General features: G+C 43.9%; 1 protein-coding gene across 2 annotated transcripts in view; it reads right to left on the reverse strand.

The window, feature by feature from the left end:
• ptpn11a (protein tyrosine phosphatase non-receptor type 11a) overlaps positions 1-22,902 on the reverse strand; it is a 61,747-nt gene extending 38,845 nt beyond the window's left edge. For both annotated transcript variants that reach the window (XM_055655328.1, XM_055655327.1), the window contains exons 1-5: positions 22,766-22,902; positions 14,798-14,920; positions 12,548-12,742; positions 9,010-9,202; positions 749-865 (exon numbers count right to left, since the gene is read on the reverse strand). In XM_055655328.1, coding sequence (XP_055511303.1) covers positions 749-865; positions 9,010-9,202; positions 12,548-12,742; positions 14,798-14,920; positions 22,766-22,779 — 642 coding nt within the window. In that variant the 5' untranslated portion in view covers positions 22,780-22,902. The remainder of the gene's footprint in view (positions 1-748; positions 866-9,009; positions 9,203-12,547; positions 12,743-14,797; positions 14,921-22,765) is intronic.
• Positions 22,903-24,503: the final 1,601 nt, after the last annotated feature.

Below are 24,503 nucleotides of genomic sequence, written 5' to 3' on the forward strand. Positions count from 1 at the left end.
CATGGTAGTTAGTGAATTGCCAATTGTGGGAAGTTAAATGGGAATTGGTTCAACAGAGGGTGTGTTTAACTTACTAACTTAACTTAAAGCAGGTGCATCAAGATTTGCAGTAGCAGCCAATCCATCTTGCATTTCATCCTATGTTTACTTTAAATAAAGTCAAAAGTTACTCCAATGAGGAATATTGGACCAACACATGAGGATTTTACAATAAAATAAATGTTTTGATCCAACATTCAGGATTGTTCATATCAATCTGTTTGAAAATGTTGCCTGAAGGAACCATACATGGGTCTACGACAGTGTAATAAAAATGAACTGCAGATGCTGGTTTATACCAAAGAGAGACACAAAGTGCTGGAGTAACTCAGTGAGGTCTGGCAGCATCTCTGGAGTACATAGATAGGTGATGTTTTTGGTCGGAACCCTTCCCCAGAGTGTTTGCTCAATCAGACTGAAGAAGGGTCCCGACCCGAAACGTCACATATCCACGTCCTCCAGAGATGGTGTCTGACCTAATGATTTGCTCCAGCACTTCTGTTCCACGGAAGATTCCAGCATCTGCAGCTCCTAGTGTCTCAATAATCAGCAGTTGCTCTGCATCATCAGAAAGACAAAACAATCAACAATTAAGGCCTTCGGCAGAATTCAGCCAAGCCGCCCCTAAATTCACCGTCACTCTAACAACAATTCCTTTTCAAGCCACAGCAGCAGTGTTTTGTCCCACACCGCTCGACATGCTCATTACCTGTTTGAGCTGCAACACAGTGCCCAGTGTCTCTACCATTGGGTTCTTTTTGTAGTGTTCCACCAGGTCTGTCAGTGAATCGAACTTCTCTCCTCCACCAACATCGTATTTTCCATCCTGTACAAAGAAAGGCAAAATGAAATGACGAGATAGCACAAGAAGCCGAGCATTTCATGTAATTAATCTTTATGGACATGGCTGAGCATCCATGTTCATCTAGTTACCACAGATGCAATCACAGGGAAGACATACTTAGTAGAAACAAGGAACTGCAGATGCTGGTTTACAACATAAAAGACAACAAAGTGCTGGAGTAACTCAGTGGATCAGGCAGCATCCTAGAACACATGGATAGGTGATGTTTCAGGTCTGGTCCTAGAGGAAGTACATAGCATGGAAAATCCAAAGCACACCTGCACATATGTCATCTTTGACCTAAGAGTAATCTATTCACTTTAAAATACAATAGGAATTACTTAATGCCCAATACTAAATTTAAAAAAAGTGAAAATGAAACCAACATCCTACATTGCCTTGATGCCAAGACACTGAGTTTCTTCATATCTTAAAGAACACAGTTGTACGGCTCAATTCTTGACCAAGAGCCTTGATATTCGCCAAGGGCCGGCAAACTGTACGAGGGGGAGAGGCGGTCTGCCTGCCGCGAACAACTAGGGGCCCGACAGGGGGGACCATTGGGGCTATATCGAGATCTTTGTAACTTTGTTGGCACCAGATACGTGGCGACTCTTTGCGTACTTTGTGCATTGTGGGCAAAAACAAAGAATTTCACTGTACCTAGGTACATGTGACAAGAAACTATCATTGATATTCCCGGTGATTTTTTTTTTGTGAGGTGGGGACCACAGGACAAAAGGGAATAAAGTAGCAGAGCTGAGAGGCTGCAACCAACACTATATCACAACGGGCAACAAGGGCTGAAGAGGGCCAGGCATAGAGAGGAACATTGCATCGCGGGACAACCAAAATGAAGGCGGCGGCTGCACGGGCTTAGTGGACGAGAAAATTGTATTGTATTGTATTGTATATCTTTATTGTCATTTCCTGAGTATTCGCATACCCAGAGGAAACAAAAAAACGTTGCTCAACCAGTGTCCATTCAGTGTGCATGAAAAAATAAATAGAAATAAAAAATACATGTCATGAACAAATTTAACACTCTACTAAACATTCAACAGCCGTTCCGACCGGCAGCGGCACAACAGCGGCTCTGCTGCAGTGTGGGGGTTTGTGCGCGATACTTGGCAGGGGGCAAAGTCCATTTAACAGTCTTATAGCCTGTGGGAAGAAGCTGAGGAGCATCCTGCTGGTTTTGCAGCTAATGCTCCTGTACCTCTTCCCAGATGGGAGGATGGAGAAAATGTCATGCGATGGGTGGTAAGGGTCTTTGATGATGGAGATGGCTCTGTTGATACATCTCTTCCTGTATATGTCCAGCAGGAAGGGGAGTGGAGCACCAATAATCCTGCTTGCGGTCTTCACTATCCTGTCCAGTTGGTGCCGTTCGTACGCCTTGCCAAAAGAGGAGACATTGGCGCCTCTTGCATATGGACTCGGTGGGATGTGCATGCTGTACTGACCGGGGCGATTGTGCTCATGTACAGAATAGTCTTGCTGAGCTGTGTGCAAAATAATGTATTTCACTGTACCTGGTACACATGTCAATAAAGAAACCTTGGGACTGTTGGACAAATGAGCGCATTCCATCATGCAGACCAGATCGTTAAGGAGACTGGAAATGTCGCATGAGTAAAATAATTCCCAGAGTTAAATTAATACATTTTGTTTGTCTCCTCTTTTGGCAATAATCCAATCTACTAAATATCTAAATTATTTTTATGAGCCTGCCACCATATAACGGGATATAAACAGACTGCAGAAGGTGATCAGCATGAAGACAACGATGTGAACAAGCAGAATTAGACTCAATGCCGCCACTTGTCTAGGGGAACGTCAATCAATGCCTGCAGTTCAGGGTTTATTAATTGTGGCCAACAGCGACAGCTAGAGATGCTGTTGACTGTCACTTGTAATTATACACTGTACTTCATAATTATAAAGACACCGTCACTTGTGGTGACCAAGTTAAAGAAATTAGAGATGGCATTTGGAAGAATTGAGGGCGTTGGAGGGGGTTAAAAACTGGAACAGCGAGAGAAAAACAGACAATGATGAGTTCAAGCAATTAAGACTCTTTCGTCAGACTTCACCAATACACTCATGGTACGTCTAAAGCATAATGTGATTTTGATAGCTGTCACATTTGCTTCGTGTGAAAATCCAGGCAACTGCAATTTATTCGTTTTTCTACACTAATGTCAGAATCCAAGTCAATTAAGTTCTCTCTTCTTCTGAAAACCACTGCCTATTTATATGCAAAGGTATGGGTACTGGTTTATTAGTGTCACATATGCCAAGATAGTGAAAGAGTTTGTTTGCATGTGTTCCGGTAATTTAATAGCCTACATCAGTACAATCAAGACATACGCAAGGGCAGCAGGTAGTGCAAAGAGAAAAATAACCAAGTGCCGGTTACCGACAAAAAGATGGGTTGGGAGATCACGACTTTATGAGACCTTATAAGAGGTCCGATCAGCAGTCTGATAACAGCGGGGAAGAAATTGTTCTTGAAGCTGGTGGTACATTCGTTCAAACTTCTGTATCTGCTACACAAAAACAGACACAAGGTACTGATGCAACTCAGCAGGTCAGGCAGCATCTCTGGAGAAAAAGGATGGGTGATGTTTTGGGGTCAGGGCCCTTCTTCAGACTTCTTTTGCTGTATCTTTCAGCATCTTCTGCACGATGGAAGAGGGGAGAAGAGGGAATGACCGGTGTGAACAGTTTCTTGATTATGTTTAGAGTACCCTTTGACACCATTTTCCTAAAACCTTCTTGTTTTATGAAGCCCTCATAGAAAATCATGCAGATTCAAAGAATGATGCAGCAAAGGACACCAATCAAACCGAAACGTCGCCTATCCATGCCCTCAAGAGTTGCTGATTGACCCAGAGTTACTCCAGCACCTTTGGTTCTTCGCAAGATTCCAGCATCTGCAGTTTCTTGTGCATCCCTACTTTTTCTTGCTTTTGAATACAATTCCACATTTTACGTTTGTGCACCCAATTGGAAGTTTATTGCATATTTTGTCTGGACTAGAATCAATGGTACATTTTCTACATTTAAATTATCCACATTACAAGCTACTGCCTCATATTTCCTAACCTAATGCATAATCACAGCCAACAAACCTTCCAGGCCGTTACCATGAAGCAGTGGTGATATATAATTCAGAAATTCTAACAGAGACGCAGATCTGCTGTGAAGCTTGTCCATTACTCTACCATTATCCTACAATGAGATTACAAGTCATTAAATGTGATGGATGCTGAATTTATAGCCTTCTGTCTCAGCAATGATTACTTCACGAGCAGACATTGAGATTAAACCATCATTGCAGTACTAACCCAATCCAATAGAGGATGTTACCCGTGTGAGATTCCTTTTAATGTAGATTGTCCATTGCACACCAGCCACCCCACAGACATGAAAGTGTGAGGCTGTGGTCCGGTGGCAAGGAGCTGTAACACAGCTGGAGTCTGGGCTCTGTAACAGGGATGATGACACTGATAGGTACAGTCTGCAGATCAGTATTCACACATACTGGTGGGCTCAGGTACAGTGCCCTGCCTACTCCTCACTCTTGGCCCGATCCATCACCCATCCTTCCCCTCCCTCACCATTGATCCTCCTCCTCGCTCAATCACCTAGGTTCCTAAGTCGTAGGAGCAGAATTGGGCCTATCGGCTCATCGAGTCTACTCCGCCATTCCATCATGGCTGATCTATTTTTCCCTCTCAGCCCCATTCTCCTGCCTTCTCCCTTGACACTTGACACCATTACCAATCAAGAATCTGTCAAACTCCGCCTTAAAAATACCCAATGACTTGGCCCCCATAGCCAAGGCTTCCTCTCCTTCTGTATGAGCCCGCCCACTAACTCCCCTCATCCTTAGCTCACTCCCTCTCTCTTGCACCTTCGTGATGGCACACTCTTTCTCTTTCCTACAAGAGCCCCCTCCTCCAACTTTCTTCTGAGCCCCCACCCCACCTCAGTACTCCGCCAGCCGGAGAAAAAAACGTCGCAAAAAGTCAATGATTGGCTTTTTGCCACAAGTTCAGGAGAGATTTTCTAGTGAGCTCATGGCCAGCCTGGTGGGAGTTCTCCCCCGATCAGGGATTGTTTTATTGAAAGACTTGCAATTGCACAGGGATATACCTGGCCTCTTTGGAAACTGCATCTGGAGACAAACAGTTTCAGCACAATTGCAATGCTGGCATCTACCTGATAATGTGGAAAATTGCCCAGATTTGTACTGTTCAAAAAAAGCAGTACAAACCCAATCGGCCTAATTAACATCCAATTAGTCTACTCTCAGTCATTAATAAAGTCATTATGCAAGTGTATCAACAGTGCTATCAAGCAGCATTTGCTTACCGATTACCTGCCCACAGAATACCAAGTTGTGTATGTCTGGACCACTGTACTGCAGACTTTGTCATAGTCTTGCTCCAATAGGGTGGCACAGTGGAGCAGCGGTAGAGTTGCTGCCTCACAGCGCCAGAGACCCGGGTTTGAACTTGACTGCCAGTGCTGTCTGTACGGAGTTTGCACGTTCTCCCTGTGACCGTGTGGGTTTTCGCCGGGAGCTCAGGTTTGCTCCCACATTGCAAAGACGTACAAGCTTATAAGTTAATTGGCTGATGTTAATTACAAATTGTCCCTTGTGTGTCAGATAGGGTGATCGCTGATCAGTGTGGACTCAGTGGGCTGAAGGACCTGTTTCTGTACTGTATCTTTAAACTAAACTAAAAAAAAAACACACAGCAGCAAGCACGTGGCAGTAATAGAGAGTGCAGGAGAGGTGCACCAAGATACTGCCTGGAATGAAGGGCCAGAGTTATAATGAGATTAATTAGGCTGGATTTATTTTCACTGGAAATAAAGCTGAAGGTAGACAAAAATGCTGGAAAAACTTAACAGGTGAGGCAGCACCTGCGGGTGAGGTACTGGCTTGGAGATCGCTTCGCCCAACACCTCCGCTCAGTTCGCAGTAACCAACCTGATCTCCCGGTGGCTCAGCACGTGAACCCCCCCTCCCATTCTGAATCCGACCTTCCTGTCCTGGGCCTCCTCTATGCCCAGAGTGAGTCCCACCACAAATTGGAGGAACAGCACCTCAATTTTTCCCTTGGGTAGTTTACACCCCAGTGGTATGAACATTGACCTCCAATTTCAGGTAGTCCTTGCTTTCTCCCTCTTTCCCCTCACAAGATCTGGAACAAGCTGACAGAGGGGTTGGTGGGGCAGGTACAATTGCGATGGTTGAAAAGGTGTCATCCGAAGAATTTAAAAAACTAGCAAATATATAAAGTAATTGAAAGAGCTTCTTTACGTGCATAAAGATAAAGTTCCGAAGGGGTCGAAATAGGATAAATCCAATATAATAATTGACACTAATACCATAATAAACCAATACTAAAATGATGAATAAGGAAATAACAGATGTGAATAGTTTTTTTTTTTAAACATTAGATATTAAAGAATACCTCAAATGTTATAGGGCAACGAGATAATGTGCTTAAAGCAATTAATGTAATTGTAGAAAATCTGAAGGCAACCTAATAGGAACGGGAGAATAGAAATGTCTACGCGCTCTAAATTTTTGCGAGTAAGGGATTTCAACGAGGCAGGAACAAAGACACAGCTTTTATTTAAAGCGGTGAATAAATCAAATTGATTAAACAAAATTAAGACAGGCATGGCAGAGCAAGTAATGTGATGCAGCTGCAATATGTGGAAGCTTGTGCAAATCATTGAGATCCATAGGTCTTGTGCACAGACCAAGCAATCTTGGCTCAGAATTGATTAACTGAAAGTAGCAATATTAGAAAATAATTTAGCTGGGCAAAACCAACATGGTTTTATGAAAGGGAAATAGCGTTGAACATTTTTATTCGTTTTTTTTTTAGGACACTAGCAGTATTGATAAAAGAAAACCAGCAGAAATGGTGTTCTTTGATTTCCAAAAAGCATTCAATAAAATGTACCATTTGAGAAGGTGACTACACATGTTGTGGACAATAGCATGATTGGAGGATTAATTCATTGACCAAACATTGATCTAAAATTCAGCACTGGGGAAACAGATAGTCCACCGGGTGGCGCCACCAATGGCTGCCTCGCCAACAATCTGTCCGTCCCATCCTTCTTTGTGCTTAAATAGTATAGTATGTGTTAAATGTATGTTTTTAGTGTTCTATAGCTTGTTTTCTGTGGGGGGGGGGGGAAGTTTGGGGAAACTTTTTCAAATCTCTTACCTCGACGGAGATGCGAATTTTCTCTGTATCGTATCTCCGTCCGCACTACGGCCTTTGCTGGAGATCGACCGGGAACTCCACCGCAGTCGCCTACGGAATTAACATCACGGAGCTTGCCAGGGATCGGCCTCGGAGTTTAAACCGTGGGTGCCTGCGGACTTTAACATCGCGGAGCTCGCGGTCTCTGGTTAGAGACCGACTTTCAGGAACTCCAAGCCGCAGGAGTTTCGATCGCCCCGACTGCAGATGGGTCGACTGCCCCAACCGCAGGAGAATAGAGGAAGAAGTTGGACTTTTTTGCCTTCCATCACAGTGAAGAATGTGGGGAATCCCCTGTGGTGGATGTTTATGTTAACTTTTATGTAGTTGTGTGTCTTGTTGCTTTTTTTTTGTATGGCTGTATGGTAATTCACATATCACTAATTGGTACACACGACAATAAATGACTTTTCAAACCTTTGAGATATGTACAATCTGTAATAATGACTTTGAGAAAGGACATGATTGTGATCCATTCAAGTTAGTTGCCGAGACAAAGATGTTAGAATAATTAATTTGTGAGGATTATAATTGACAGCTAACCGAGTGGACAAAGCATGACAGAGAGGAAGAGTATAACATGAAGAAGCATAAATGCTGGAAAAACTCAGCGGGTGATGCAGCATCTATGGAGCGAAGGAATAGGTGACGTTTCAGGTCTCGACCCGAAACGTCACCTATTCCTTCGCTCCATAGATGCTGCCTCACTCACTGAGTTTCTCCAGCATTTTTGTCTACCTTCCAGCATCTGCGGTTCTTTCCTAAACATGATGAAGCATGGTTATTCATATTGAAGGATCAAAACCATTGAAACAAGAATGATTGGGTTTGTATGATGAGTGTTTGACGGCACTGGGCCTGTACTCGCGGGAGTTTAGAAGAACGAGGAGGGAACCTCGTCGAAAGGCCTGGATAGAGTGGATGTGGAGATGTATTGGGAGAGTCTTGGACCAGAGGTCATAGGCTCAGTATAAAAGGATGTACCTTTAGGAAGGAGATGAGGAGGAATTCCTTTAGTCAGAGGGTGGTGAATCTCTGGAATTCATTGTCACAGACAACACCTTGGACTTCTGATGGTTTTCTGATGGTGCTCTGAACTTATCTTGTTTTTGGCACTTTTTCTTTTCACTGCTTTCTTCAATGTGTAATTTAAGCATTACTTATGTCTTTGTGTGTTGTCCGAGCCTGTGCGGCTGCGATGCTTCTGCAAGCAGTATGTTCATTGTCCCTGCACTCCACAATACCCGACCATAAGACCAAACTCAATTTCACTTGGGATGAGGCATACAAGGAAAGATTTAGCAGAGTTCTATAAAATTTCAAAAAAGTCAGTGATCTCATTGAAGCAAATAATATTTTGAGGGGCCTTGCCAGTGCAGGGGAATCTAACATTGGGTGGCAGTTCTAGGATAAGGGGCTTCTTAATTAAGATGAAGATGCGAAAGAGTCTCTTTGAGATTTGTGAATCTTTGAAATTCTTCAATCCATATTTGCCACAAGGATGTGACTGATTTTGTACATACACGGCAGAGATGAATTGTTATTTGATGCTTAAAGGAATCGAGAGACAGGCAGGAAGTGGAATTGAGACCAATGATCGATTCATCCATCACATTGGACAGTAGAGTGGTTCAAGAAACTGTACAACGTATTCCTGCTTCTGTTCTTGCTTTCAAACATTAGAATTGTAAGCTGTGCAATTACAAACACACACCTCCAAGCATCAATTATGATACACTTCTCACGGTATTGGTTACAGTTAGTTAAAAGAGCCAAATTTACATTAGTTTCACGTTAATGGGCCACTTAAACATCACTTACCTGGCATCGGATCATTACGTGAGTGACTTTTGGTTTCCCCTCGCTGCTCTCCCCTTTGTCGTCCCCAGTCCGCACAGATAAAACAAAGTCCCCAGGATGGCTTTGACTCTCTCGCACAAGGAAGCTTCCCGGCTTTCCTTTCTCCGTCAGCAGCTTCTCTGCCTCTTTCCCCGAGAGGTGTCCGTGGAACCACCTTTCCAAAAATACATTGTTAACAGAGCAAGCGAACAGCCATCAGTGAACGCATTGTGGCAAGCTCAAGTTCTAGGAACAATTACAACCCGAGTTCTAATAAATTCTATACCTAACAATTAGAACAAAGAACAAGTAGCACTGGAGCCAAATCCTCACAAATGTTGTAAATTAAGCATGAAACTCACGACCAAATTGGCGGTGATAAGCCCTCCCCTTCTATACACAACTGAAACAGCAAAACATTGTCTCCACACCAAACACATCAGAAGGGCAGGCAAACCAATGTCAATGTCTTCTCCAAAGCACTCTTTGGAGACCCTAGTTACATTCAGCCAGCTCTGCAAGGCCTTCCAAGTTGTTGGCATGTTTGACACCATATGGTTTATTTTTGAAACAAACCATGGTTTGGTAGATGGATGGAGAAAGAGAGACTGTAAGGATGATCTCCAAGCTTCCTTTGAGAAATGCAAATCTCTGGCTCATGATCATACCAAGGAGCTTTTAAGATGGTCGCGAGAACCTTAGATCCATATGTCAGAGCACATAAGCCCAGTGGTGTCGCCTCAAAAACTGCCAACCCACCCCACCCTCAGCCCCTCTCATGAGGTACCTCCCTTGTCTAACCTGTGGGAGAGTCTGTGGTTCCACAATTGAGTTCATAACCAGAGAGGAAGTCAAGCCATCCTAGATCCCACGGGATTTCCTCAGAACTTAATTTTTCCCGAATCATAAAGATTTAAAAACAATATCAATGCATTGTTTGTACCCTTTCAAAGAGTCATCGAGTGATACAGTGTGGAAACAGGCCCTTCGGCCAAACTTGCCCACACCGGCCAACATGTCCCAGCTGTGCTAGTCCCATCTGCCTGTATCCGGTCCATAGCCTTCCAAACATGTCCCATACATGTACCTGCCTAACTGTTTCATATTTCGGGCTCAGCATTAGCTTTAGATCCAGCCAAGATTGAAGTGCTAAATGCTCTTCTCCTTGCTAGCTATGAGGTTCCAGCACAAGTTTGGGACAATTCCAACCTTAAACACAAAAGAAAATGTAAAAATGATTTAAAATCCCACAGCTCCCTCAAGGCTAGCAGCTGTGGCAATGCGGCAGCCACACTCACCGTAGGGGCCACTCTTCAAGCAGATTGCTAAGATATGCAGATGAGAGGAACATGCGATTGGCATTGAGCTTTCACACTGCTGCTTGATGCTGAAATCGGTGTGCGAGATGGAAAAACATTCCCCAATGTTCTCATCCTTTGCACCGTGACTGAGGTGGGGAATATATGGATTTAATGCTCCTAACTAGACTATGTTGAAGTTATAACTGAGCAATTAACAAACAAAAATATGGTGCAATGGAATGCCAAGTGTTTCTATACGAGGATGAGCTTGTGCTGTGAAAGCTCTTAATAGGCCGGCACAGTGGAGCAGCTGTAGAATTGCTACCTCACAGGACCAGAGACCCAGGTTCAGTCTTGACTACAAATGCTATCTGTATGGAGTTTGTATTGTATAGAAGAACTTTTTTCACACAGAGAGTGGTGAATCTCTGGAACTCTCTGCCACAGAGGGTAGTTGAGGCCAGTTCATTGGCTATATTTAAGAGGGAGTTAGATGTGGCCCTTGTGGCTAAGGGAATCAGGGGGTATGGAGAGAAGGCAGGTATGGGATACTGAGTTGGATGATCAGCCATGATCATATTGAATGGCGGTGCAGGCTCGAAGGGCCGAATGGCCTACTCCTGCACCTAATTTCTATGTTTCTATGTATTGGAGTTTGTGACTGCCTGTGTATTCTCCGGGTGCTTCGGTTTCCCCCTTCGCTCCAAAGACGTACAGGTTTGTAGGTTGATTGGCTTCTGTTAATTGTAAATTGTTCCCAGTGCAGGAAAGTGCTAGTTTACGGAGTGATCGCTGGTCGGCATGGACTCAGTGGGGGCAAAGGGCCCGTTTCCACACTGTATTTCTAAAATAAACTCTAACCAAGATTCCAGCAACATTTGGGAAGCTCAACATCATCCAGAAAAGGCATCTCAGTTGACTGATACCCATTTAGTTATCTCCGAAATTCACCTCCTCTTTAGCACAACCTGCAGTTACACTATATACTGATAACATCTCAGCATTTCATCAGGGTTTCTTCAACAACACCTCCAAAATCCTCAATCCCTGCCGCCTAGAAGCACAAGGGCAGCAGGCATATAGGAACACTACCACTTGAAGGCTCCACATTGCCCCGACTTACTAATTTATCAACATGTCTTCATTATTGCAACAAATTTCTTCTTTGTTCTAAACTCCAGCAACACACTCTCTCTATCTCCCTCTCTCTTTAGAAACAGCACTGCAGGAAAATCTTCACCACTTAAGCGGTTCAGGACAACAGGTCATGACCACTTTCAAGGCAATTGTAGATTAGTTGGGCTTGATAGCCATGTCCTGTCTGAGAAGAAAAAACCTTGCCAACGTTTTCTTTCCCAAATCTCTGCTTTTACTTCCTTTAAGAAGCTCCTTAAAAGCTATCACTCTGATCAAACATTTGCTCTAATATATCTTAACTTAGCTTATTGTCACGTATACCGAGGTACAGCAAAATGCTGAAGAAGGGTTTCGGCCCGAAACGGTGCCTATTTCTTTCGCTCCATAGATGCTGCTGCACCCGCTGCGTTTCTCCAGCTTTTTTGTGTAACAGCAAAATGCTTTTTTGTTTCATGCTATCCAGTCAGCGGAAAGGCTATACATGATTGCAATCAAACCAGTACAGATACAGGAAAAAGAGAATGATGTTTAGTGCATGATAAAGTCCCGAAAAGTACAATCAAAGATAGTCCGAGGGTCTCCAATGAGGTATAGTAGCTCAGGACCACGCCATAGTTGATGATGGGATGGTTCAGTTGCCTAATAGCTGGGAGGAAACTGTCCCTGAATCTGGAGGTGTGCATTTTCATACTTTTGTACTTCTTGTCTGATGGGGAGGAGATTTAAGTGTTCAAAGTCAGTTTTATTTTGGTAGAACCCCCGCAAAGAGTTGAAAATACTGCATGACTTCAAGTTTTTTGTTGATGAATTAACATTAACAATCTCCCCTGACCACCTGTGTATGTTTTACTTTGGGCTACGATAGCCGAGTGTGAAACTATAATGCATTCCCTTATACCCAAAAAAGGATAACTTAAACTGACTTTATGCTGTTTGGCAAAATAATCTATGTGAGCATTCCAGACTGAAAAGCATTTGGCACCAGAGCAAGGTTCAATTTTAGTTTCCCCGAGTTACTGCAACAACTTTCAAGGGCAGCATAAATGTTATCGCACAGGGTTCAATGTCAGGTCCTGACTCACCTCTCGGAGGTAGGATCGGCACAGTTGAGCGGGTATTTCAGTTCAATGACATCACCATTCTTCTCCTTGAGCTGCCCATGGTGCTCCATGTAGTACTGCACCAGCTCAGCCAGTGTGGCAAACTTCTCCCCTCCGTACAAATCATAGTAATCACCGGTGTTCTGGATTTTGATGTGCGTAACGGCCCCATTTCGCCTGTCGGAGGTTAAAAGAAAAACATAGAAACATGGAAAATTGTTCGAGCCTGCACCGCCATTCAATATGATCATGGCTGATCATCCAACTCGGTATCCTGTACCTGCCTTCTCTCCATACCCCCTGATTCCTTTAGCCGCAAGGGCCACATCTAACTCCCTCTTAAATATAGCCAATGAACTGGCCTCAACTACCGTCTGTGGCAGAGAATTCCACAGGTTCACAACTCTTTTGTTGTAAAGAGGCACTTTACATCACGCCCAGATAATTAAAACTACCTTCTCTCCCTCTACACCAGAGTTTTTGATTTCAATTCCAAGCAAGGCCTCGCCTACCTTTATCTCTGTACTTCCTCCAGCTGTACAATACAGTTGCATTCGCACCCACAAGTTGGCTGCTGTACATCTCTTTGAAAGCATGAGCAGCACTTCAAATTAATTCACTGCCTATAAAAAAAAACTTTGCTGCATGCTCTCATTAAATGTAATATTCACAGAAGCATAGGCCTGTTGAAGCAGTCAACATATATCAAAAGGGAGCGTACTTTATTCTGAAATATAACCAAGCCTCTCAGAAAAGGTGACACGGTGGAGCAACAGTAGAGTTGCTGCCTCACAGCACCAGAAACCTGGGTTCGATCTTCACTACAGGCGCTGCCTATAGGGAGTTTGTACATCCTCCCCATGACCTGCATGGCTTTTCTCTGGGAGCTCCGGTTTCCTCCCACACTCCAAAGACATCCAGGGATCAGGGATCACTGGTCGGCGTGGACTCGGTGGGCCAAAGGGCCTGTTTCCGCGCTGTATCTTTAAAAGTAAACCTGACTGCAGAGCTACAAAATTCCCAGACCATTTTCCAAACACAGAAAATCCTTGTTTTAACGGACCCCTTTTATAACGGATTTCTGTTATAGTTGACGGACTAGCTGATGCCACCCTTGGCTCCCATCGCCACCCCAGCCACGTACAGCCCTGACTTCTGGCGCCACAGTCCCTAGCTCACAAGGTGCATTAATTAGCGAGCCCTTCTTCACCCACCGCATGGACAAGTTAACGCAGCTGTTGATGTGGGCCATCGGCGCCTGGTTTTAGGGTGAAATGACACAGTGCTGGAGAAACTCAGCAGACTGAATCAGTCTGAGGGTGGATTCCGACGTCACCTATTCACGTTATCCACTGAGGTAATCACGTCATGCGCTGAGGTATTCCAGCGCTTTGTGCCCTTTTGTCTATTAACCATCTATAGTGTTTCAACTACAAACAATAATAATACCGTCCTCAATTATAGTGGACAATTTGTAATAACGGACACCACTCCCTTCCAGCCCCCCCCCTCCTCTTATGACCCGGTATAACAAGGGTTTACTGTATCTTCCAAAAATTATGAAGGCCACATTTAACTTCTTGTCACTGTGGAGAATGCTTACAGAACCTGTAAGTATTGTGTGCAACCACCACAGGCGTTTAAACAGTTAATCCTGCATGCATGGGTGACGAGGTGGGCTTGTACATTTTCCTGCACTCCCAAACCTCACTGAAGCGTGTTAATGGACCACCATTATAGTTTTTCTTTTTTTAATGGCACTAGCTACCAATTACCAAATTGTTTAAGATCAGCTTCATGATAGGATTTCAAAGCTAAATCTCCAGGCTGCCGATTCAGAAACGTCACACTACCTCGCTTTTAATTATTTCAAATGTTCTTCTGCCACCCCTTGTAGTTTTCAGACTAGTCTTGAATGTCTGGACCAGCATTCAGTGGCAATAGCCTTGGCTAATTAGCTGGTCAACTGCTTGCATACTCCACCCCTAAATAGCATGCGGTACACCACATGGGAAATAATAACCATTTCAAGGCCAGCGAGGTACAGGGTTTGATCAAACACCCACAATGGGGTGAAAACCTCATTCCTCTTCAGCCAGCAATTAGTAGCATTCCAATAAACTGCAAGAGTATGGGGAGATTCCCGTGGCACTGTGTGTAACATTTAACACCAAGGTTACCTTCTTTACCCACAAATGACATATAGTGTGTACACAAACCACCCTCACTTACCTCACTGAAAGCGTGAAGTCACCTGGATTGCTCTTGCTTGGCCGGGCCAAGAAACTTCCATCAACCCCTCTGGTAAGTAGCAAGTTCTCTGCCTCCACTCCAGTGATGTTAGGATGAAACCACCTAGTGGGCAAGGAAAAAAAAAAATCAAAATACCTGGAAACTATATCCATCTTTTCCAAAAATACTTCACTACAATGTCTGGGTCTAACAAAGATGACTTCAGATAGTTTACCATTAATTCTCGTCTTGATGCAAGTTTCATCTTGCTGTTAAAACAATGAAAGTTTAGGGACACACAGTGTTGGATCGATCCTGACCTCAGGTGCTGTCTGATGACCACTTGCTTTCATAAAATGAATGAAGCATCAGTCAAACATACAGTATGCATCCTCCAACCCTTTTGAAAGGAACTTCTACGGTTTGGTTCCATCGTGAATAAATTCACTGAGCCCACAAGTAGAAACTAGATTTTATTTGTTTTCACTATAACAATGGGAAAATCACAGCTGTGAATTCTGATAACTAAAATTAGCTTCAGTACTTTGGATAAATGAACTGAAATGAACCAGCTTTCAGATACCCATTGCTTTTGTTAACATCTACTTATGGTGCTTGGTCATAATGTTCCCTGCCATTGAATTTTCACTATCCCTGAAAAAAATACAGACAATAGACAATAGGTGCAGGAGTAGGCCATTTGGCCTTTCGAGCCAGCACCACCATTCAATGTGATCATGACTGATCATCCCCAATCAGTCAAAACCTTTTTCTAAGGGAGCAAATGCCCAACACTGGAGGGCATAGCTTTAAGGTGAGAGAGGAAAGATTTATGGAGATGTGTGGGGCAGGTTTTGTTTTAAACAAAGAGGGCAGTGTGGGCCTGGAATGCATTACTACGGATGGTGGTGGAGGCAGATAAGATAGTGGCGTTTAAGAGGCTTTTAGATAGGCATGGAGAAGTCCAAGGACGAGAGGGATGCGGATCATATACAGGTAGACGAGATCAGTTTAACTTGACATCATGTTCGGCACAAACATTGTGGGGCTGAAGGGCCCATTCATGTGCTGTACTGTTCCATGTCAGTCCGGCCTTGCTAGAAAATACGAATAAAATGGAGGCACAAGAGACTGTAGATACTGGAATCTGTAGCAAACCAAAAAAAAGCCTGCTGGAGGAACTCAATGTGTCAGGCATTATGTATGGAGGAAATGGAGAGGTGATGTTTTGGGTCCACACCCTATATCTACTCTGGACAGTTTAGTGAACTTTAGTTGCATTCCCTCAATGGCACGACTTCCTTCTTCACACAAAATTATCAAAACGAACACAGATCAGGTCTCACCAAGAATTATTAAAGCGGCAATAATATATAATCTTTTTCCAATCTGAGCCACTGTTTCCAGGCAACTGAACCATCCGATCAACAACGAGAGAGTGGCCTTGAGATACTATCTACCTCATTGGAGACCCTCGGACTATACATAATCGGACTTTACCTTGCGCTAAAAGTCATTCCCTTCATCCTGTATCTGTACACTGTGGACAGCTCGATTGTAATCATGTACAGTCTTTCCGCTGACTGGCTGAAAAAAGTGTTTCACTGCACCTCAGTATGAGTGACAACTAAACCACCCTGCCATTAACAAAGTTACATCAATCACATAGCTAAAGGTTTTCAGAAAGAGTTTCTGCAAATAGCTGCAGAAATTGTTGCAGAAATAGAAAGATTTTGTCACAATCTGCTGGTTTTATGGCCACCATGACTAAGAAGTTTTCAGTTTTATAATTATTACATTAACTGAATTTAAATTGCCCACCCGTCATGATCAAACGTGTCTCTGGATTGCGACTGTAGCAAAATAGTTCTTGCAGTATTGCATATAAAAGGAACTGCAGATGCTGGTTTATACCGAAGATAGATACAAGGTGCTGGAATAACTCAGAGGGTCAGGCAGCATCTGTGGAGAAAAGGGATGAGTGACGTTCTGGGCCGGGACCCTTCTTCAGACCGATTATAGAGGGATGGGAACTCGAAGTAAGATAAGGTCAGAACAAAGCAGGGCAAACAACGGATGACCAAGGAAGGGTGTCTACTTTCAGCCTGAAGAAGAGTCCTGACCCGAAACGTCACCCATCCTTTTTCACCAGGGATGCTGCCTGACCCGCTGAGTTACTCCAACACGTGGTGTCTATCTTGTTGTGTTGAACCGCTTTATATCAAAGGATTGCTATTTTTATTCAGTGTCTCTGCTCTTCGAAGTCACGGTCGTCAACTGTCAGAGCTCTTCTGCTCATACAAAGCTCTGGTGAACGGTGTCTTTACACAACACCACACGGATGCTGCCTCTGCTCAGTCACATCTCCATGTACTTGCAGTATCATTTCCTTTCTCTTCAGCAACATCCAAAAGCCGCATCAGATCTCAGTGACTGTGGATGAGTGTTCTACCGAATTTACAGCAAATGTGGAAAGCTGAACCAAGCCCAATGCTTCCACTCACAAATAATGTCTGTAATCCACGGTCTGCCTAATTGTCTATCAGATTCAGTCGCAACTCATCATACCACAGACAATACTATCAGGAAGCAAAAACAGGCATTTCATACTGATGCATGTGGAAATGAAAGGAAAAATAATTTTCAAGTCTAGCCTCCGTATTCTGCACTCATGTGGCTGATTACATTTTTCTTTTTCTAGATGAGGATTTTAAGGCGATGCAGGTAAAATTTAACAGGAACCCAAGGGGTAACTTTTTCCACATAAAAGATGGTGGGTGCAGGTGCCGAAGAAAATAGTTGAGGTAGGTACTATCGCAACGTTTAAGAAACATTTAGACAGGTACATGGATTGGAAAGGTTTTAAGGGATTTGGACAAACACAGACAGGTGGGAGTAATGTAGCTGGGACATGTTGGTCGGTGTGTGCGTGTTGGGCCAAAGGACCCATTTCCACGCTGTACGAGTCCATGACACAGACAATACTATCAGGAAGCAAAAACCAACATTTCATCCTGATGCATGTGGGGAGTTAAAGTATCCAAGAAATGAAAGGAAAATATAATTTCCAGGTCCACCCAACCAATACAGCACATGCAGCTGGCTACATCTTTGATATGTCACATAAATGTCAGATTTATACCTCATGGAAATACTGTATATGTTTATGATGAGTACAATTAACCTTGTCTACTTATTCCAATACATCTTCAAGCTGCAAACCTTCACCCTAGGTTTGAAGCAACACAGCTGGCAAGATACGAACAACTCTCAACATATATAGACTGACCTTCAGGGGCACAGGAGGAAAGGAAGATCCTTTCAAACTGCTAGTCTCGCTGAATTCTGCCTAACTTTCTATGTTTGCCTTCTAGTCCCAGATTAACCATCATACGTCTTTTACAGCCCAATCTATCCACTAGTGGCAGTTATTACAATGACTGATCATACTTAATTACACCCCAAGCGATATGAACATTAACTTCTCTGCTTTCGGATACCCCCTGCTTTCTCCCTCCTTCCCAGTTCTCCAACAAGTCCTACTGTCTCCACCCACTTTCTATATCGCCCCCCCCCCACATCAATCTGAAGAAGGGTCTCGACCCGAAATGTCACCCATTCCATCTCTCCATAGATGCTGCCTCCACCACTGAGTTACTCCAGCATTTTGTGTCTACCTTATCCTTTATTGCAATCTTCTTTTCACCACTCATCTCATCATACAATTTAAGTCCTGGAATCATTCTTGTCCTTCTTCTGTGTTAATCTACAGCCTTTGTTGAAAATTAAGCCAACATTCTATTCAAAATACTCAAGGATTTTTTCCCCAGAAAAAAATATTTGACATACATAACTCCAAAATGTATAAAAGGATGTTACACATGCCACAATAACAGGACATATTCCAAATATGTCAATTGACAATCTTTGCCCCCTTCATACTGTGCCCTTGCATTAATATTTCAATTACTTTCTTCTTGCAATTTGACATTAATCCAATGAAATCTAATTTGGCCTGCAGCTCAGAAGACTTGCGTAATAGTTTCCTACATTATGATTTTTGCAACAAATTGTAGGACATAGCCCAGTTCACCACAGGAACAGGCCCATTGTCCTACAAAGTCTGTGCTGAACATGATGCCAGATTAAACTAATCTCCTCAGTCAGCATGTGATCCATATCCCTCCATAATGTTTGGGACAAAGACCCATGACTTATTTATTTGCCTCTGTACTCCATAATTTGAGATTTATAATAGGGAAAAAAACACATCTGGTTATAGTGCACATTGTCAGATTTTATTAAAGGCCATTTTTATACATTTTGGCTTCACCATGTAGAAATTACAGCAGTGTTTATACATAGTCCCCCCCCCCCATTTCAGGGCACCATAATGTTTAGGACACATGGCTTCACAGGTGTTTGTAATTGCTCAAGTGTGTTTAATCGCCTCCTTAATGCAGGTATAAGAGAGCTCTCATCAGCTAGTTTTTTGACCAGCCTTTCCATCACCTTTGGAAACTTGTATTGCTGTTTATCAACACGAGGACCAAAGTTATGCCAATGAAAGTCAAAGAAGCCATTATGATACTGGGAAACAAGAATAAAACTGTGAGAGACATCAGCAAACCCTTAGACTTACCAAATTCAACTGAGTTCTTGAGTGGCCAAATCAATCACCCGATCTGAACCCAATTGAGCATGCTTTTTATATGCTGAAGAGAAAACTGAAGGGGACTAGCCCCCGAAACAAGCATTAACTAGAGGATGGCTGCAATACAGGCCTGGCAGAGCATCACCAGAGAAGACACCCAGCAACTGGTGATGTCCATGAATCGCAGACTTCAAGCAGTCATTGCGCGCAAAGGATATGCAACAAAATACTAAATGTGACTACGTTCATGTACATGACATTGCTGTGTCCCAAACATTATGATGTCCTGAAATGGGGGGGACTATGTATACACACTGCTGTAAGTTCTATATGGTGAAACCAAAATGTATAAAAATACCCTTTATTAAAATCTGACAAATGTGTACTTTAACCACATGTGATTTTTTCTATTACAAATCTCAGATTGTGGAGTACAGAGGTAAATAAATAAATGATGGGTCTTTACCCCAAACATTATGGGACAAAGCCACGGATCAAAAAGTACCTATCTAAAAGTCACAAACACCACTATCTCTTCCACCACCACTCCTGTATCACGTTCGAGGCACCCACCCTCTCTGCATAAGAAAACCTGCCACATACATCTCCTTTAGACTCTCTCCCTCTGACCATAAAGTTATGCCTTCTGGTCTTTGACATTTCCATTTCAGAAAAAAGGTTCTGACTGTCTATGTTTCTCTTGAATTTAAATGCTTCTATCAGGTCTCCCCACAACCTCTGATGCTCTAGAGAAAATTATTCAAGTCTGTCCAACCTCTCTTTATAGCTGATACCCTCGAATGCAGGATATACAACTTATAATCAAAAATATTTCAAATTGTTAAAAGTGTTACCTTTATATAACTGAATTTTAAGCTTTGGAACAAAGAACCCAACGTACATTTCAGAAGAGTGGATTCGGTGATCGGCCTGCGCTCGGATGAAATACATGTACATAGGCATCAGTTAATATACAGCTGCTTTTCCTGTTTGAGTCATAGTTATAAATTTGGGAAACTGACCCAATGGCACAAATTGTCCATATCGACCAAATGGCCTACTTGAATTTGCCTCATTTGCCTACATTTGGCCAATATCTCTCTAAACTATCCTTATCTAGATAAACCTGTCCAATGTTTTTTTAACATTGTAATCACGTCCACCTCTACCACTTCCTGTTCTTGCTTTAGTTTATCATCACATGTACCAAGATGCACTGTGTCCAGCAGCTTGTTACACATACCATCGCACTGTGAGAAAAAGATGCCCCCCCTCCAGATTACTTTTAAATCCTCCCCCATCCACCCCCCCACCCCACCCTAAATCAGTGCCTTCTAGTTTCATCCTCCCCTGCCCTGGAAAAAAAAATTGACCTTATCTACTTCCTCATGCTTTTATACACTCGCCTCGAGGTTTACTGGATTGGTGCAGGTCCAGTAAAATAAGCAAAACTGAGATTAGAAAATGCTTTTTACGCGATGGGTGATTAGGGTTCAAATGCAGTTGTAGTGGAGGTAGATTTGATTGTGGCTTCCAAAGGGAGTTGGATAAGTACCTAATAGAATTGGCAGTTACAAGAAGGGAGAGAATGGATAGCTGGATTACTCAGGATGATAACAATTCATGAGCAAATTGGCCACATTCTGTGCTGTTACTTTCCTATGGTTTTCACCAACAGTGTAGGGTAGGTCTTCAATACAGCACATCTGTCTGAGAGACCAAGGCAATTGCAGATGCTAGAATCCTCATAGGTTATAGGAGCAGAATTAGGACATTCTGCCTATCGATTCTATTCCAACATTCAATCATGGCTCTCAACCCCATTCTCCCTATAACCCTTGACATCCTTACTAATCAAGAATCTTGAGCAAAAATAGAAGTTCCAGAGTTATTAGCAGGTCAGACAAATCGATGGAGGAAACAAATAAGGGGAGGCACAAAATGCTGGAGTAACTCTGATGTGGGTCCAGCAGCATCTCTGGAGAAAATTGATAGGTGACTTTTCTGGTCGAGAACCTTCTTCGGGGCCCTGACCTGAAATGTTGCCTACCTATTCCTTCCACAGATCTGTAGAGTTACTCCAATACTTTGTGTTTTACTCAAGATTCCAGTATCTGCAATTCCTCGTGCCTCAAATCTGTGGAGGGAATGGACAGACGATGTTTCCAGTTGGGACACTTCTTCAGTCAGAAGCCATAGTTGATTCTGCCTCCGCTGTTACCATGCCTAGTAAGGCATTCAGACCCTAACCACTCATTGTACAAAAGGTGTTTTCACATCTCAGTATAGACCAAAGATCCTATAGGATCTTTGGTATAGACAAGTAACTGCAGATCTGGTTTACAAAAGAAAATCACAAAATGTTGGAGTAACTCAGCAGGTCAGGCAACATCTCTGGAAGACAAGGATCAGTGACATTTCAGGTCATGACCTAATCACCAACTATCCATGTTTTCTAGAGATGATGCCTGACCCACTGAAGTACTCCAGCATTTTGTGATTTGTTTTCTCATCTCAGTTTTTTTTTTTACCAAACCTGCACCAACCCAATCAAACTCAATGTGAGTGCATAGATCACCAGGGACATAGATATGGTCAGATCTGCCTAACACATCACTTGCAGATTCAGAGATCATAGAAACCTGAACTGAGTGAAAGGAGAGTTTACTTCTTGAAGAAAAGAGAGGGAACAGTCCTTACAGAAGGCAGACTGCACCTCCACATGGGGTATGGATGCACTAGGAACTTCAGATGCTGGATCCTTGAGTAAAACACAAAGTGCTGGAGTAACTCCGCGGGTCAGGCAGAATCTGCGGAGAGGATGGATAGGCGATGTTTCGGGTCAGGACTTCAGTCATTGCTTTAATCCAAAATACATTTGATGGGCCAGGAAGGCTTCCTTCTTTGTTAAAATGAAATATCAATCGAGAGGGAAATAGAGTTAACATTTCATTTATTCTTCAGGTCCTTCTTCTGACGATGGGCCCCGACTCGAAAAGCCGCTTATCCATCTCCTCCAGCGATGCTGCCTGACCCGCTGAGTTACTCCAACACTTTCTGTGGTCTATTTATTGTGTAAACCAGCACTTACACAGTTACTGGTGTCCACTACAGTTTGCTTGGTGGGACTGCTCCCATTTGGGCTGACCCTCACCACAGCGCTGACGAGTAATACTTGTTCTCCCTTCTGTTTGTCTCCCCTCGGCTCCCTTGACCTCGAGGCCTGGCGCCGATTCCATCCACCTCGGGCAGAGAAAAGAACGGCCCCGTCTCCCATCTCTGTCTCTGTCCCCTCCTCACCATCCCCAGCTCACCTTCGCGATGTCATGGCGATCCTCGGCGCCCGTCCCTTTGACACACACACACACACACGCGGGGGTGAATCCCGACACTGCCAAGCAGGCCGCTCTCTCAGTGTGCCTGCCTGTGTCCCTATCGCCGTCCGCCCGTCCGTCCCCGCCCGCCCGCCCGCCCGGCGTTTCCCTCCTCCCCCCCCCCCCCTCCCGGCCCAGCTCGGCCAACGAATACCGCAGAGCTGCGGCGCCGCGTGAGGACGTCACCGCGGTCCCACCTCTACGATCTTTGGTCCCCCCCCCCCGGCGGCGCAGCAAACACACGTCATCATCACCGTCGTCATAGGCCTTCAGCGCGCTTTGTTCACGACCAAAGATCTTCCAGCAGACTTCGTTGATTGATTGATTCAACGTTATTGTCATTGCACGAATACAGGGTACAACGAAATGCAGTTTAGCGTCTGGTCAGAGTGCAAGATAGTAGAAATAAAAATACTGGTTAAACAATATGTGTGCACTGTGGGTGAATTAAACTGGCACATACTAGGCAAATCAATGTATACAGATGGGAGAGTGTAAAAAAATAAGGTACACAAAAAAGCTGGAGAAACTCAGCGGGTGCAGCAGCATCTAGGAAGGACATTCTTGCCATAGAGGGAGTGCAGAGCAAAGATCTTAGCAGAGAAGGTTCACCAGACTGATTCCTGGGATGTCAGGACTGTCTTATGAAGAAAGACTGGATAGACTTGGTTTATACTCTCTAGAATTTAGGAGACTGAGAGGGGATCTTATAGAAACTTACAAAATTCTTAAGGGGTTGGACAGGCTAGATGCAGGAAGATTGCTCCCGATGTTGGGAAGTCCAGGACAAGGGGTCACAGCTTAAGGATAAGGGGGAAATCCTTTAAAACTGAGATGAGAAGAACTTTTTTCACACAGAGAGTGGTGAATCTCTGGAACTCTCTGCCACAGAGGGTAGTCGAGGCCAGTTCATTGGCTATATTTAAGAGGGAGTAAGATGTGGCCCTTGTGGCTAAGGGGATCAGAGGGTATGGAGAGAAGGCAGGTACGGGATACTGAGTTGGATGATCAGCCATGATCATATTGAATGGCGGTGCAGGCTCGAAGGGCCGAAAGGCCTACTCCTGCACCTAATTTCTATGTTTCTATGGAGCGAAGGAAATAGGCAACGTTTCTGGCCGAAACCCTTCTTCAGAGTATAAAAGATAGCTAGCGTCGGGACTGTGAATTCAGCAGTGTAATTGGTGTTATTGACTGAAAGCTGTTCCTCAGCCTGCTTGTGCGAGACCTGAGGCTCCTGTACCGACCGCCTCCCTGATGGGAGGAGGGCAAATAGTTCATGGTTAGGGTCAGAAGGGGTCCTTGATGATTTCCCCGGTCCGTCTCAGACACCGTTTGCGGTGGAGGGCATCCATGGCAGGGAGCGGGCCGCCGCTCGCCTGAGATAAAATGGTTCACCTCGACCAGCCTCGCCGGCGGAGAGGACGGTAGGGGCACCGAGTCAGAAAATCACGCACTCAAACTCCCATTCTCTCCTCCTTCCCCACTCTTCTCCCATCACACAAAAACAACCTATGACAGACACCAAAAAATGCTGGAGAAACTCAGCGGGACGAGTAGCCCCTCTGCAGGAACTATACATCAGGAGGTGTAACTCCAGAGCCAACAAGATCATGGGACACCCTTTCCACCCCAGCAACGGACTGTTCCAGCTGCTACGGTCAGGTAAACGCCTCTG

The sequence above is a fragment of the Leucoraja erinacea genome, chromosome 25 (assembly GCF_028641065.1).
Source record: "Leucoraja erinacea ecotype New England chromosome 25, Leri_hhj_1, whole genome shotgun sequence".
Taxonomy (NCBI): domain Eukaryota; kingdom Metazoa; phylum Chordata; class Chondrichthyes; order Rajiformes; family Rajidae; genus Leucoraja; species Leucoraja erinaceus.